We start from the raw sequence: 17,771 nt of genomic DNA on the forward strand, positions 1-17,771 counted from the left end.
CTCACTTTGTTGTTGTCCTCCTGCCTTCCAATCTGATGTCCCTGTTGTCACCTTGGCTGCATGGTAGGCTGCCCAACAATCCACGTGGACTCCTCCAAACAACTCCTAAGGCCTCTTCAAGCTGCCCATCAAATGCTCCACGCAATAGTCAACACTTGGACCCAAAAATTACATTGTTGGTTCTGCTCCTAGGAAGATCCTTCAACTCATCGGAAGATCATCCACATGGCACCAACAAGATGCTCATCAAACTAATCCAAACATGGTCAACCCTTGACCCAATACATCTCCCAAAATGTTGTTGTCCTCTTGTTGCACTTGTTGTCACTGCTTCACTGGTTAGGGCATCAATCTTCAGCCCTCATCCTCCACACAGTCAACAATGCAGGCCTTCTTTTGTTGTGGTCCTCCAAGGTAAGGCACCTCTTCCTCCACGCTGCCCTTTTCTAGGCCTGTCCATCTAGACACTACCTTTGAAGGGCCTCTAACTGTTGGCTATGGCCTGCGGCCTAGCACAGCAGTTAGTTATGGCTGCAGTCCTTCCTTAAACACCACCCAAACAATCCTTAACGGCCCTGTTTTGTCACTAAGCCCTGCAGCCTTCACTGCCCTGCAAACCTGCCCTAATTCGCACTTAAGATCAGCCCAACCAGTCTTGTCTAGCCCCCAAACAATCTGCTATCACCTACAGCAATTCCACGTTGTCTAGGTCAAACTTTCCCACACTGAGTCTTCTCCTTTTGTTGCGGCTTAGCTTCCTGCAATCTGAGCCCTAGAACAACCCTAAGATAGCCTTCAAACAACCCTTTCTCACCATGTTGTCACCTACAGCAAACAGAGAATATCACGTTGCCTTCTAAACCTCCTCATGTTGTCCCTTTGACTCTTCTTCTCCATGCAAATTTCAGAGCTATCCTTGAGATGTATTACCACTTTTTGGATGCACTAAAACACATCAATTCACCTCATATTTATACACATGAGAGCTCAACTAATTGATGAAGAGACCCTTGCACCAAAACTACATGACTTGGTAACCAATAATTAATTAGTCAACTTCAAAAATTCATTTCTCTCTAACGACAACTCGAATTCAGACAATTCTCGATGCGTTGGAATCGTATCGCCGAGCACTATCATCCTCATACATCACATGTCGTACCTCCATCACGGTTTTGGCCCAAAACACAATGGGTGAAAAAACCCCAAGCTTGGATCACAAGTCCACAAGCTCATTTGTGGTGCTTTGACCTCCAACCCTTGAACACTAGGGCTTGGAGTACCTCCCAAGCTACAAAAATCAACAAGACCAACATGCCTCAGTCGAATTAGCATGATCATTGCAACAGATCCAAGGCCCAGAGGAGGTTTGTCTCACCCTTGAGACATGAGAGGGTGAGCACCATCATTAGAGCCCTCATTTGGAGCATTGTACAGGTTTTTCTTTCATTTGAAGACCCATGAGACCAGTAGTTGTGGCCCAAACCCACTTTGAGGCCCCACATGATGACTTGCATGGAAAATTAGGCACCATCCCATAATTCATCTTTATTGGAGCCCTCTCTCTCATCATGGCACTTAGAGGACTCAACAAGGCCCTCCAACTTCCCTACATCATCATGATACCATCAACTTGGCTTGCATATGGGTGGCTAATTCATAACTTGTGATAGCTACTTGGTCGACTAGTGACCAAAACTTGTTTTTAGCACATTATTTTATAATTTTGGGGGCTCATTAGGCTACTTCGATTTAGAGAGACTCATATAAATAGAAGTGAGTCTCATTTGTGATAACTCATTATCACCAAGGCTTTCCCGACGACCACTTTTTCCTCTTTTTCTCGGGCGGAAAGGAAATCAGCTGTACTTGTGGTTTCCAAGCGATCACTCGGCACTTAAGCAGAAAGTGGTTTCAGTGTTTGGGGAGCAATTCCACTGGGGATCCTACACGTGGCAGGAGAGAGAAATTGTAAACCGCCCTCTCGGGTGCTATTGTTCGGGATTCTAGTGATAAGCGATATGGCCCATGACCATTGGATCTAATGGATCAGATCTACGATCGGGAATGAGCAGGCAGTTTGGCGGGCGAGAACTTTAATCTTTGTTTAACTTCGCAGGGGTATTCTCTCTCATCCGTTGGAGGGCTCGAGGGTTTGTACGATTGTGGTTCTAAAGGCAAGTTTAGCGTGCTTGTGTTATCCTTTATTTTTACGCCCTCCAGGCACTTTCATTGTATGCATTTGCGAGAGTTAGGAGGCATTCTCAGCTAGGTTGAAGGTCTTTTTTTCTAGGCGGTTAGCCTTTTTTGCAGAAGTCCATAGTGTTAGTTGGACTTCTGTATTCTATGTAAATTCTTGTTGGCTTATTGATATAAAAGGCACTACTCTTGCTTCAGCAAAAAAAAGTTAACTCATTATCATCACTTGGATTCTTCTCTTGTAAAGAACTCGAACTTTTCTTTTCGAGTTATTGGAGACTCTTTTGATGCATCTTGATCTGTGGAAGATGATTTGCTTTTCCTCTTTGGAGCTTCTTCTTGAATGATGGATGGATATATTGTATGTCTCTTTGTAAGTTCTTCTTGATGATAGAATTTTTCTTTGAAAATTGTTTAATGTGAGGAATCGCTACTCTAGAATATGTGAATTTGTGCCCTAATTGTTGAAGATTAATTTTGGAAAAGCTTTTATAGTAGATTATTGCATATGTTATCCAAGGCAAGGCATGTAATGAATGTTCCTAGTGAATGAATGTCTTTGAATTCTTCATGAAACTCCATTATATCTTGAAGAAGGTAAATGTTCGAAACTGGTAGCTAGGGCATCGATCTCGAGTCTCCTTAGAAGACGTTTTATCTTATCTTAAGCATCTCAAGACTCCATTGCCCAAAGGACTAGGCACTAGTCCAAAGATTTTGGTGATCAAACTCCTCTTTCTCCATATTTTCTCCTCCTAAACTTCAGTCCCCTAAAGGTAGGGTGAAAATCCAAGGCTTGTAGTGAAATTTTAGGGAGGTGATTTTTCGAGAATCTGAGGGTCCAAACATCAAGCTCAGGGTCTAGGCTACCTATGCTCCAAGTTTGGTGACCATCCGCCAAAGTTTCATCCATAAAATATCTCGCCCTGTGTGCTACTCCAAGAGGAAAAACCTAGGTCTTTCTCTCTCACCTTGGGGTCTTCTTTGAGATTTGTATGAGCTTAGTATTCATTGGAATAAATCATAAGAAGCCCTTTCTTCTCTAGGGCCTTGACCTTGTGAATACCTATTATCATCGAGAAACCTCAAAACCCTAAGTCTTGTGCCTTCTTTTCTAGGGTTTTTCTTAGAGAGTAGTTTGCTTCACTGAAGCCTCGTACCTTTACTGAGCCTCTCTTCGAATGAGCTCTAGCTCCATCACCTTAACTTTCAACATAGAATATCTATTATAGATGATCGCAATCATATTGGGACTCCTCCCATTGGTGAAAACCCGTGGAGAGCAGGGGAACTTGGCTATGGTGACTGTGGGCCATTGTCCCATTGTTGTCACTTAGTCAAGTATTTCTCCGGTGGGTTTTCTCCCCTTAGAGACCTGCTAGATTTTGTGGAATAGTATCCTCAAAACAGAAGAAGTTGTCAACGACATCCCCTTTGGAAAGACCTTAGATTCATTCCAATTTGTCCCAAAAAACAGCATTCTTGGACAATGTTTCCAACAATCCTAGGACCCAAATTTGGTATAGGAAAATGCATCCCCATCCAGGGTACATGCATCTCCTGCAGCAAGGAGGATCTTTGAAGCACTGCATTAAGCAAAAACAGAGTGGCAGAGTTTCTACAAGCCAAAAATGGGATCTACCTACAAGAGATTTCAACCCCTTAAATACATCCCTTCAAAAAGATTGAAAACCACTAAAAACACATCTTGTTTGAATTGTATTTACTCAAAACAATCAAGTTCAGAAAACAATATATTCATCAAACTAAAATATTGAAATAGTGGACGAAATTGCAATCATCTGAAGCAAAAAGCCTTCAGAATGCCTTACACTACCATTGATTACTTTGTACTTGTGTTACATAAACAGAAATTTCATTTCTGTGATTGAGCTATAGTATTCTCCCACTGTTACATGATTTTCACATTGTGCTTTTGATATCTACATTGTAGCCAGAGCATGAATGCCAACAATTTCATAAAATGCATGACATTCAGCGGAAGTAAGAAATAGCAGTTCAACAGCTAGAAATGAGATATAGCAGCTTCAAAAGCTAAAAAAATGGGGATCTCTATGAGATCATGATACCAAAAGATAATATGTCCTTTGAAAAAATCCTGGAAACCACTACAGTATCTGGTTTGCATTCTGATTTCCCTCTAGTTCTAAGGTTTAGAAGATTTCATCTTTACTAGAATGAAAATACTTCCTGAGAAATATTTCTATGATAGATACAAACTTATTTGTCTGCAGAGTCACTGTAGCCCAGAATCAGTTTATCATCTAAGACCATAAAATTGTAAAAGTAAATCATATCCTTAAAAACCAAAATATGAAGCAAACAAAGCTAAAAAACGAATCAACTTCATTTACTTTTTACCTTCTCTATGAGTTTCTTCAAGTCGCCGATAATTTTCCTCTGCTTTCTGGCGAGCAGAATCTGTCAACACAATATAATATTCCAATTTTGGAAGTTTTTCCTTAGATGTTTCCAAATACTTATTCTTCTCTTGGATAGTATTATGAAGGTCTTCCACGAGCTTATTCTTTTTTCTCAGGTCTTCATTGTTTATTTGAGCAACTGTTTTCAGATCACCCTTCAAACGAAGATGTTTTCCAATAGGACTTGTAGCATTGTAGTCCTCAGAACGAGCAACCCACCCATATAGCTCACTCCCTGGATCTCTACCATAATATTCCTTCCTGCTATGATGATTCTCTACAAATGACCTTTCAAATGAAATAGCATCATTATACCCTTTCCAGTCCTTGCTGAACTCAAGGATAGCCTTCCCTAAATGGCCTTCGTAGCTCCACAAAGCATGAACTTGAATAGGATGAAAACCTGCAAATCTTTCCTTAAGTTCACTATTACCAGCACCAACATACTTGCCATCCACCATTGTCCTATTTATATTAACAATGATACCCATCCATGGCCATACAATTAACTCCTCCGCATTTGGCCTTTGTGGTGCCTCTTGCTCTAAGTGCACCGTGCGTGGTGTTGGAGGCTCAGCTGCATCTGCAAGGTGAGATTTCAAGAATTTCTCCAGTGCCCTGTGGCCTCCTGTAGCTTCAACTCCCCTTTTCCCTGCACCTACTCCACTTGCATGTTGAAGAAGGTCCTTATATTTATAATCTTGCTTTTTCTTTCCTTTACAAAAAGGGCACCTCAATGTCCCATCTTTATTTCGAATCAGATGAACCCCCTTCAGAAGTTCACTATAACATTTCTCTTCACAATCTTTAATCTCAGAATCACTCATATCATCTTCACTATCACCAGAAAAGTATTCCATTGAGAAACTGTATTCCAAACTGCAAGAAAGATCACCACAATGGCCAGTTGTTGACCAGAAAGCCTAATTAAGTACTTCAAAAAACCTGTGATATTTGAAATTCAAGTCAGTAAAGGAAGCTCATAGGTTATTTGTCAGTATTATAATAAAATTCCAGAACATACAAACAATAAAACTATACTAAATAAGTAACATCAGAAATTGAATGTTTCTTGCAAGTGCTAATAACTAGTTGAACTAAATTACATGAACTACAGACAAATCCTTTACAAAGCCTGCAGAAATCCTAGCAAAACAAGCATTGTATCATAGATTTACATGGAATGTTTCTCAATAACACCCAATCACAAAACACACTTCAGAGGTGAAAATAATGGAGCATAGCCAACATCCTAGCATCAATCATCGGAGAATACAGTTCACCATCTCTTTTCTTTGCAGAGTGTTCCCATAAATCTTATGGATAAAGGATGATTTCTCAATGTCAAAATCATAGATTGGCAATAGACTGGAAGACTATGCAGAAGGGAAAAGATGAAAACACAAAAAACAATATTGAAATGAAGACGAATTGAACAAGAAAAGCTAGCAAACTCTTCAAATAGTTCTTAAATATAGTAGGTGAAGGCATTGGGTTTGAACCAAATAATAGTTAAATTGGTTTTGGTATCTTCGAATTGAGATGGATAATGTCGGAACATTGTTGTGAAATATCAGACATAGTAACAGTGACTCAGTTAAAATAATATTTACAGAACTTAGATATGTGTTCAACTTGCCTTCCAAGTGTTGATTTCTGATAGCATCGGATGTGCTCTAAGCCTCAAAATTTGCAGGGAGGCTAAGACACATGTATTTTAGAATACCCAGAAATCATTTTAGGAAATTCCACCTGGAAACAGTTTTATTAAAATAATTAATTATTTTTTAATGGATACCTGAGTCTAAAATTAGGAGATTAAAATAATTAAAGGGTATTAATTAAACTGGGGGTGAAACTTCTAGAAGAAGACAAGGATCAAGTCAAAATGATCTGAGCCATTGTTTAGAATCTAATTTCGGTCTTTGATTGATCAACGAGAGGATTATAAGAAAAGGCTTGATGGGCATTTGGAAAATACATCGAGTGATAGATCAGAGATCGATTTTCTCAAGAGAGCAGCGCAGCAATTGTCGGAGAGGTCATCGAGGAGATTTCTTGCAATGAGGGGCAAAAATAGTTTTCCGGTTGGAGAGTTTCCTGATATGGGGATACATTGCAAAGGAGGCAGAGAGAGATCCAGAAGAGGCAGCGCAGAGCCACATTGGGCAGCGTAGAGCGACGCTGAGGCATCGCAAAGCCTGAGAGGAGATTCGCAGTTTTGCTGAGAAGCAGATCAGATCCAGTGTCAGGAGTCGTGGTGTGAGAAAGGAGGGCCAGAGGATTGAGCATCCAGCTAACAAATCAATCAACCAAAAGGAGTGACGCAGTCACCATCAGCTGTGACATAGAGCAGCGCAGTGATTGAGCAGAAGCTGCACAGAGGTAGCATGGGGCTAGCCATTCAGTGTCGGATCTCTAGTGCTAGTGTGAGGTATTTCTCACTAATTTCTCTGCCAGACAGTTTCTCTGTATCGTATAACAGTTACTGGGGCAGAAAAACGTCAGAAGGAAGAAGACACTTTTTGAGGGAATTTCTTCCTCGGTGAATTCTGAGCCATGGAATTGTATTTCTCAATTGCTGAGCAGCAGTAACAAGGAGCAGACCTACTAACTCCAGCAGGGAGTGCGTAGGCCAGCTAGCAGTTGCGCAAAGGAGAGAGGGAGCAGTTCGACTTTTTGTCGCCAGAGATGGCAGCTAATGGGCTGAGAGATCAAGATCGATTGGACAGAGCATCGACCTATGTGATCTGGAAGGCTAGGATCTCCTGCCTTCTAGATGTGAATAATCTCAAAGCCTATGTAGAGAGTGTGGTTGCTGAACCTGGAGATGCAGATCTGCTCAAGAAGTACAAGGTTGAGATGGTGAAGGCCAGGCGATTGATCCTCGACAGAGTGAGGGATCACGCTGTATGTCACATTGTTGGCAAAGGGATGTCCAAAGAGATGTGGGATGCCTTGGGTACGTTGTATCAAGGATCTTCCGAGCAGTGGAAGATGTACTTGGAAATCTGCAAGGATGCAGAAGGGAGAATGCATTGATTCGTTCCCATCGAAACTTCCAGAAGTCCGAGATCAGTTGGCAGCTATAGGATCAGCGCCTCATCCTACAAAGATGGTGAGGTTGGCCCTGAATTCAGTCTTAGAAGAATGGCAAGTATTTGTCCAGAGTATCCTGGACAAAGAGAAATTGCCAGATTGGGAAGGGATGTGGGCCGCTCTTCAACAAGAAGAGATGAGGTGAGACTTAGTCAAGTGCAAACTTGATGGCAACAGTAGTGGGACAAAGCCCAAGGAGGAAGAGAAGAATGCAGCCCTTGCATCAAAGGGGCAGCAGGAGCAGTGGAGTTGGAAGAAGGACGTCTCTAAGATCAAATGTTTCCGGTGTGGTGAATTTGGTCACTACGCTACGCAGTGTCCTCTCAAGAAGAAGGACAAGGACAAGAAACATGATCTGCAAGCTGCAACCACAAAGATCGAGGAGGAGTTTGCCATGATTGCGCAGATACCTGCAAGGGAGAGGTGGGGTGATCTAGTACTATAGTTTGAAAGAACTACATATGGGCAGGATCCTTGAGGAGTCCACCTCTTGGATCAAGGCCTTGCTATAGAAGCCCATAGTCAGGGGTGCAATCAGGTGCCAGAGTGACAAATGCGGTGGCTAGTAGCAGTCAGATACTGAGCTACGTAGAGCTAGTGTTGGCAGCAATGCAGTTGGCACAGAGCAGAGTTAGCAGCAACATAGAGACTTCAATGGCAGTGCAGAGGCTAGTAGTAATCAAAACTCGAACAACAGAAGCATCATATTGAACACAGTTGGTTCAGTATTTTGGATATTTTTCTATTGCAATTGTTGCAGAAGGAAGCAGCAGCAGTTGAAGCAGAGTTGCAGTGCAGATGCAGTTGACAACAGCATGCAGAGTCAGCAGCAGCACGGATGCAACATTTGCACAGTAGTTGGTGGGTAGTGATGTCAGACATCAGCAACGCGGAGGGAGATGTTACAAAGTCAAGGTGATGCTTCAGCAAGTTGCATTACTAGAGCACATTCCTCGCTAAGAGGGAGTGTTGATTTCTAATAGCATCGGATGTGCTCTAAGCCTCGAAATTTGCAAGGAGGTTAAGACACATGTATTCCACAATACCCTGAAATCGTTTTGGGAAATTCCACCCAGAAACAATTTTATTAAAATAATTATTTATTTTTTAATGGATGCCTAGTCTAAACTTAGGAAATTAAAATAACTAAAGGGTATTAAATTAAACTGGAAGACAAGGATCAAGTCAAAATGATCTGATTCGTTGATTAGAATCTAATTTGGGTCGTTGATTGATCAACGAGAGGATTATAAGAAGTGGCTTGATGGGCATTTGGAAAACACATCGAATGAGAGATCAGAGATCGATTTTCTCAAGAGAACGGCGTGGCAGTTGTCGGAGAGGTCATCAAGGATATTTCTTGCAGTGAGGGGCAAAGATAATTTTCCAGTTGGAGAGTTTCCTAATCTGGGAATACATTGCAAAGGAGGCAGAGAGAGATCCAGAAGAGGCAGCGCAGAGCCACGTTGGGTAGCGTAAAGCCACGCTGAGGCAGCACAGAGCCTGAGAGGATATTCGCAGTTTTGCTAAGTAACAAATTAGATACAGTGTCAAGAGCCAGGGTGTGAGACCGAAGGGCCAGAGGATTGAGCATCCAACCAGCAAATCAATCAGCGAGAAGGAGTGACGCAGTCACCATCAGCTGTGACGCAGAGCAACGCAGTGATTGTGCAGAAGCTGCACAAAGGCAACGTGGGGCTAGCCATTCAGTGGCTGGATCAGTGTCAGATCTCCAGTGATAGTGTGAGGTATTTCTCACTAATTTCTCTGCCAGTCAAATTCTCTGTATCGAATAGCCAGTAAGGCATCCAAAGATTGTATTCAGAAACAACTGCATAATAATACAAACCCTCAGCTGTTGCACCGGTTTTCCCGCATTGAGTTTTTCCGAGGACATTTGTCCAAAAACAACAGTGTCACTTGTGTGTGTTATTTCTTCTTGCTAAGTTCTTGTTTCCGCATATTATTTACGTTGTGAATGTTGCAGTTGTATTTAATTCGATGTTCACTGTGTAATACTACAAATAACTTTTGAGAGAATTAGCAAGTAGGAGAAATAACATCAAATTGTTGCAGTGGGGATTTGGGTCACCAGATTTTCACACTAAGGAATCAATTTGATCACAAAATTGAAGTAAAAATAAACACAGAGATAGAATATTTTATATACTATTGAAGTCAAACACAGTGAATGGAATGTTCCAGTGGATATGGTCAAGGAGAAAACTTTAAAAAGATGACTTGGAGCGTAATATCTGGTACTAAAAAACAATGCATTGTGGGTTAATTTTCTATGAAGGGAAGTCGAACACAGTGAATGGAATGTTCCAGTGGATATGGTCAAGGAGAAAACTTTAAAAAGATGAATTGGAATGAAATATCTCGTACTAAAAAACAATGCATTGTGGGTTAATTTTCTATGATGGGATATTGCCATTTTAACAAAGTCAACAAAATATTGTTACAAATCCATGGGGGCATGATCATGCGACAACAGTGCTGTGGATTAATTCCAAGTGGACATTTCAATAAATAACTATTTTTATTTATTTTATTTTATTTTGGTCTTGTTCACTCCCAGTTAGAGTTCTTCATAGCAGTTGCCCCAGTGATTTTGCATGATTTTTTGAACCAAAAGTTAAAACAAGAGTCAAGTGATACTTTATTCAAATTGAAGGCCAGATTTTGTCTGTGATTTTGCAAACAAACAAACAAAGAGAGAGAAGTTAAACACTCAGGGTTGTTAGAGACTAGTTTCTAGCAAAGCTAGTTCAAAGAAAGAGAACCAAAGTTAGTCATCGAGGACTCAATGTGTTTGTGACTACACCATCTAAACAAGAACACCACGAATGCAGTGGCAAATCGTGAGAGTCAAGCCCCATAGTGAAAAGATAAGCAAAAGAGCACAACAGATGTTAGGGTTTCAAGATGAGTCCATAGTAATTGCTACCCACCAAAATGGGTAACCCCATAGGAGGAAATTTTTCTCCTAAATTTGACACCCAACTTGATAGCCAGCCAGCCACCATTTACAATGATATGCCATATGCCTCCACCATTTCCACCAGCGATATGTCTCTCACCGTCTGGCATTTACACTTGGATGAAGGTGGGCTACTATTCAAAGAGTGCTTTGATCATTTTGCAATATTGTGATTACACTTGTTTCTCAGTCAACAAAATATTGTTACAAATCCATGGGGGCATGATCATGCGACAACAGTGCTATGGATTAATTCCAAGTGGACATTTCAATAAATAACTATTTTTATTTATTTTATTTTATTTTGGTCTTGTTCACTCCCAGTTGGAGTTCTTCATAGCAGTTGCCCCAGTTATTTTGCATGATTTTTTGAACCAAAAGTTAAAACAAGAGTCAAGTGATACTTTATTCAAATTGAAGGCCAGATTTTGTCTGTGATTTTGCAAGCAAACAAACAAAGAGAGAGTAGTTAAACACTCAGGGTTGTTAGAGACTAGTTTCTAGCAAAGCTAGTTCAAAGAAAGAGAACCAAAGTTAGTCATCGAGGACTCAATGTGTTTGTGACTACACCATCTAAACAAGAACACCACGAATGCAGTGGCAAATCGTGAGAGTCAAGCCCCATAGTGAAAAGATAAGCAAAAGAGCACAACAGATGTTAGGGTTTCAAGATGAGTCCATAGTAATTGCTACCCACCAAAATGGGTAACCCCATAGGAGGAAATTTTTCTCCTAAATTTGACACCCAACTTGATAGCCAGCCAGCCACCATTTACAATGATATGCCATATGCCTCCACCATTTCCACCAGCGATATGTCTCTCACCGTCTGGCATTTACACTTGGATGAAGGTGGGCTACTATTCAAAGAGTGCTTTTATCATTTTGCAATATTGGATTACACTTGTTTCTCTTGGGAATTTAATATGGATAACGGGGTGATCAAGAAGATTGACAAATCTTGACCGAAATTTTGTTCTCTCACCTTACTAGGGGGGATTAATCTTTAGCCCTCGTCCAGTGGAACCTCTATTGAGAAAGCCATGACTGAGATAACGTTTTCCATTCTCCCCTATACCATACTTAACACTCATATGTTCACATAACTTGAATAAGGGTCGGAAACTTAGCCTTGGAAGGCTGATGCAGCTAAAAGAAATAGAAAGACCATATCATGGCCACAACAAAATAAAAGAAATAAAAGTCAAAATGCATAAGATTGTCAGGGACATAAAGATTAGCACGTGGGAAAAACCCTGGCATGATCTCTACCTCACTCATATGGCCATGACCCAGTTCTTGAGCACATTGCTCCATTACATCAAAGAAGGAACCCTTGCATGTCCCTGTTACCACACAATCTAGTAGGGCCCTAGGAGGGGAAACCTAAGGGACAACTACAAGACTAAGTGACAACAATGGGATAATGACCCACTGTCACCTCAGTTAATGTCCCCTGCTCTTTACAAACTTTCACCGATGGGAGGAGTCTTGGTAGGTAGGAAATCACTTGGAATGGATATGTCAATAACTAGGGACCAAGTGATTTCACAAAGCCCATTCAAGCAAAGACAATAAAGGCTCAATGCTTCAAAGAAGCTGACATGCACTCTAAGAAAGACCTTGGTTTGATATATGCCATGGTAATATGCATTCCTAAGGTCAAGACTTTAGGGGTTGAGGTAGGACCTCTCAAAGGAGCTCTATGTGATGGTTTAACACTTCTAGAATGTTCTTCACTCTCTTTGAAAGACCTAAGGAAGACTTGCGTTAGACCTAAGGTTGCACTCTAAGAAAGACCTTGGGGAGAGAAGATCAAGACATAAGGTTTGATATATGCCATGGTAATATGCATTCCTAAGGTCAAGACTTTAGGGGTTGAGGTAGGACCTCTCAAAGGAGCTCTATGTGATGGTTTAACACTTCTAGAATGTTCTTCACTCTCTTTGAAAGACCTAAGGAAGACTTGCGTTAGACCTAAGGTTTATGAATAAGCGTGGGAAAAAATACTTCCAAGGTACTCGCTAGGTCAAGGCAAGGGAAGAGAAAGGGCTTCTTATGATTTATTCCAGTGAATACTAAACTAATACAACCCTCAAAGAAGTCCCCGAGGTGAGAGATAAAGGCCTAGGTTTTCCCTCTTGGAGAGGCACCTAGCGGCAAGATATTTTATGGGTGAAACTCGGGCGAATGCCCACCAAACTTCGAGCATAGGTAACCTAGACCCTAAGCTTGATGTGTGAACCCTTGAATTCCTAAAAAATCACCTCCCTAAAATTTCGTTACAAGCACTACATTTCCGCCCTACCTTTAGGGGACCAAATTTGAAGAGGAGACAATATGGAGAATAGGAGTTGATCACCAAACTTTTTGGACTATTGCCTAGTCCTTTGGGCTATAGAGTCTTGGATGATTTAAAATTGGCCAAACCCGTCCTTAAGGAGGCTAAAGATTGATGCCCTAGAAATCAACCTTTAGCATTTACCAACTCAAGATTTATGGAGTTTTATGGAAGAAAGTCAAAATATCATCCACTAGGAACATTCATCATTTGCCATACAATACTTAACATATGCAATTGCCAACCAAGAAGGTCTCCAAAAATTATTTTCAACAACAAGGGCACAATAGCATTAACCTAGTTGCAACAACTCCATACATTACGCATAATTCCAAGAAAATATTCAACAAGAAGCACTTACAAGATGACAATATGATATATTCATCCACAAATCATGAGATAGCTCCAAAGAACGAAAATTTCAGCTCCAACTGTGAAAATGCATCTAAGAATCTCCAATAGTCTCGAAAGAAAAGTGCAACTTCTTTTATAAGAGAAGAATCCAAGTGATGATGATGAGTTCTCACAAACAAGACTCATCTCTATTTATATGAGTCTCTCCTAGTTCAATTTAGCCTAACGAGCCCCCTAAACTATAAAATAATGTGCAAATAACAAGTCTTGGTTACAAGCCAACCAAGTAGTTACCACAAGTTATGAAAACACCATCCATAAGTGAGTCGAAATGATGACGTCATGATGAAGGGTCATTGGAGGGCCTCGTGGAGTCCTCTAGGTGCCATGATGAGTGAGAGGGCTCCAATAAAGATGAATTAGGGAATGGCCCCTAATTTTCCATGTAAGTCATCATGTGGATCCCCAAGTGGGTTTGGGGTACATGTGTTGGTCTCATGGGCATCCTAATGAAAGATAAGCCCGTAAATTGCTCCAAATGTGGGCTTTCATGATGGTGTCTGCGCTCCCATGTCTCAAGGATGAGACAAACCTCCTCTAGGCCTTGGATCAACTGCCCTGTTCATGACAAATCGGCTAGGTCACACTGGTCCAAGTTTATAATCTCGCACATAATGTGGGGCAATGAACAAAATGTTAAAGGTGCCAAGGCTGACCATGGAATGAAATGATGGTAATACACATGATGGAGTCCCATGGTTCTCAACACATCCCCTACAAGTGTCAATATGATCATCTAGTGGGCTTAGGCCCCAGTTAAGTTCCCCAACCCATGATGAAACCACATACCAATTACATATAAGATCCAATGCACTTCCTCATCCTTAAGTACAATAATTCATTAGTGCATCTAAGTGAACCAAGCTTGTTAATCAAGGGCAAAAATGAGACTTCATAATGGGCTTCCCTTTCAAATTTGGGGCATTGAGCATGTAATAGTGTTACCTCCCTAGGTATGAGTGGCTAACAAATAACCCTATTAGGTGTTCCCGGTCCCCAAGGGGAAAGACAGGTCCAACGTACATCCTTCAAGTGATAAGGGTCATGTGAATAATGATCAGGTGAATAGGGACATAGGGGTCTCAACGCCAAATGCCATGGGTTCAAGGGTAGTAATGATGAGGGATGTCAACATATTTAGGTGTATAGATGTAAGAGGGAGAAATCATGGTACATGAGTTACCCTAGCCTTTGTTTTTCCAACCTTCTTCATTTGCCTTTTGCATTTTCTTGATTCTTCTTTACTATACTGCTCGAGGAACCAGGAGATTAGAGCATGTAGTGTATGATATAAGCAATTATTACCCCCTTAAGGTGGGGCAATTCGTCGTCCACCAGCAGTTGGGACAAGCATGGGTTCCTTAATGATGTGGAGGGCACTCATGGGACCCTAGGAACTAGGGCGATGGCCATAAAGTAGGGGTAGACCTTATTTTTGGCTTTTGCCCACATGTTATTTTAATGTCCTGGCTATTGTTTTTCCATGGCACTACAGAATCTAGGTTAGGGTCCTAGAATATCTGACACAACCAACTCAAATGCCACAATAAACTACTTTTCCCAGTGGAATAAACACACCAGTAAATCAACACATGCACAACTAGACAACTCTTTACATTTTTTTAACAACCTAACTTCGTTATATTATCAATCTATAGTACAACTATCTAGGGCTCTCGTACCAAGGATCATGGCCCTCATAGAACCATTAATACAAGAATACCAACTAACCTACTCGTTGATATAGTCAGCCTTAGCTCCTTTCTGTCCATGTACCCGAAACACAATTGCTGGTCCTTGTGTTTCCAATCTGCAATTGCCCCTATCAGTCAACACACATCCTTTAAGTCACTAAACACGACTCCAAATACATCTGCCCTCTAGCTACTCCTTAGTCCATCAAGTCATCGACACATAGGGTCTTCTTATAGTTGCTCTCAACTTTGTTTGTGAACATCTCCTTGGTTGCCCACTTTTGCCTTCCTCTGCTTCTATATGGAGACGAGTCAAGGGCATGGAGGTCACCCTCTATCACTGTATAAGTCCTCAATAGTAAACTTAGGGCTTGTTCACTTGGCCCTTCTTTGGCTACCATTTCTTCCTTCAAGGGATCAACCACTAGGCCATCCAATCTACCTCTCCTAGCAGACTTATGCTCCTTTTAAGGTTTGCACTTAGGTAACCCACGAACACCTTCTTGATGCCCTCCAAGTAGTCCACAAGATGTCCTCCAAACTCTGTCCAAACTGGACACTACAACCTAAAAGCCATCAACTTAGGAAGAGAAAATACATACCTTTTAATACATCACAAGGCCTATGCATACTGTTGTAGGTTCTTGGCCTGGATAGGGCTTCTAACAGTCCACGTCAGCCCTTCCTTTCTGCTGCAAAAACCCTCCTCAAGTCTGCAATCCTCCTCCTTCAAGCCTCCTCCATGCGTTTGTGTCTAAGGTTGTTTTTAGCTAATTGTTAGGCCTTTCAACCCCTTCAAACCTGAAGCATTTGGCCCTCCTTCCAAAATACAAAGTGAATACGGCCTAATCTTAGAGAAATATCCCACTTAAAAACTCGCACAAAAGGCTTCTCTTGATGTTCCTCCAAGACTCGGTCTACCTACTACCAATCTCAGCCCTTAAACCAATCACAAGAAGACATAAAATAGATCCCTTCTTAACTTCGGCTAGCTCCAATGGTCTACGACCTATTTCAGATGCTCTCCCACTAAGACAAATTGCACTTGTGGTGATGAGAACTAAGGCTCCTCCTTCTTTATTTATATGTCTCTCTAGGCTAAAGTCTAGCCCTTCCAAAGGGGTTAATTCAAGTCAAGGGCAACTTGATCCTCTAGCCATTTAGCCCACACAACACACAAATAAATTATTTTCTCACAAACGACAAGGCCTCTCTTGGTGTTCTTGGCAACCTCTTGCTCTATTAATGGTGCTCCATATTCTCCAAGTGCCAAATCACCAAAACCATGCACGGTTTCACACCCACAAGCTTGGGTGCAAAACCCACCTCTTGGGTACTTAGCACACAAATGACTTTTGCGGTGCCAATTCACCCACAACCTTGTACCCCAGGGTTTGGAGTACCTCCCAAGCTACCAATCTCAACACCATCCATCTTTTGCATATTATCATATTCTCTTATTTTGTTTGTGGACATGATATGCTTTTCATCTTTTTTTAGCTACATCAACCTGCGGGGAACATTTTCAAGCCCGACCCAAACATGTGGACAAGGGGAGGGGGTAAGTCAAAGCCTTTTGGACCTTGTGGTCATGTGGACCCAAAGAGGAAAGATGATAAAATACGGTTTTTATGTGCGAAGTGGAGTGGAAAACGTGAAATGGGAAAACGAGACCGCGCTACCAAAATCGAATTTCCCTAGTAGTAGCCTTCCTAAGGCTATAAGCCAATAAGAGAGATCCCATGGGACTAGGATTGAGGATTAACCCCATTTAAGGTGAGGGAACAAAACTACAGTCAAAATCCTTCCTTCTTCCAAGTCACCCAATAATCCATGCCCAAAGTGCACAAGGAAAAACAAGCATAAACACCTGATTGCACAATGAAACACATACCTTTAGGATTTGGATGGCCCACCTTCAAAAATATGCTCTCGACAAATGGGCAAGGGGACATATGACTGGCTCAACGAGCGGAGATTAAATGGAACAATATATCAGCTACACTGGTGGCTATCAGGGGTTGTTGGCTGCCAGCTGAAGACAAACCTAGGATGCCCCACCTTCAAAAATATGCTCTCGACAAATGGGCAAGGGGGCATATGACTGGCTCAACAAGCGGAGATCAAATGGAACAATATATCAGCTACACTGGTGGCTATCAGGGATTACTCACTGCCAGCTGAAGACAAATCTAGGAGAAAAATTCTCCTATGGGGTTACCCACTCTTGGTGGGTAATAGTCCCAAACCCAATGAGCGATAAACTGGCTCAACTTAAAGGGGTAATAAAACTGTTACATCATACAAAGGAAGCTCTAACCCTTGAGCTATAAGCAATAACACAAGGAAAAATCGACAAGTAAAAAGCGCACAAGACAGGTGTAAAAACCAAGGCTGAGCTAGTAACTCGTGCATCCATGAATGCTCCCTTGTCACATCTATACACTTGGGATGTGGACACCCCGATTAGTTGGTCCCTTTGAGTATGGCACTTGTCCATGAAGACTTCTCCCCTCCATGGCCATCATTACTATTCATTAACACCTATCAATCGAAGGGTGTGTTGCCCACCACCAATGGGTGACCGCCATAGGATA

The 17,771-nt window shown here is 41.5% G+C and overlaps 1 protein-coding gene across 2 annotated transcripts in view; it reads right to left on the reverse strand.

Annotated features, from left to right (window-relative positions):
- LOC149261371 (factor of DNA methylation 5-like) overlaps positions 1 to 17,771 on the reverse strand; it is a 142,641-nt gene that overhangs the window by 87,308 nt on the left and 37,562 nt on the right. For both annotated transcript variants that reach the window (XM_089422052.1, XM_089422051.1), the window contains one exon: positions 4,582 to 5,588. In XM_089422052.1, coding sequence (XP_089278178.1) covers positions 4,582 to 5,503 — 922 coding nt within the window. In that variant the 5' untranslated portion in view covers positions 5,504 to 5,588. The remainder of the gene's footprint in view (positions 1 to 4,581; positions 5,589 to 17,771) is intronic.

The sequence above is a fragment of the Pinus tabuliformis genome, chromosome 6, assembly GCF_031772625.1.
Source record: "Pinus tabuliformis cultivar Carrire ecotype Pingquan chromosome 6, CPIR1, whole genome shotgun sequence".
Taxonomy (NCBI): Eukaryota; Viridiplantae; Streptophyta; class Pinopsida; order Pinales; family Pinaceae; genus Pinus; species Pinus tabuliformis.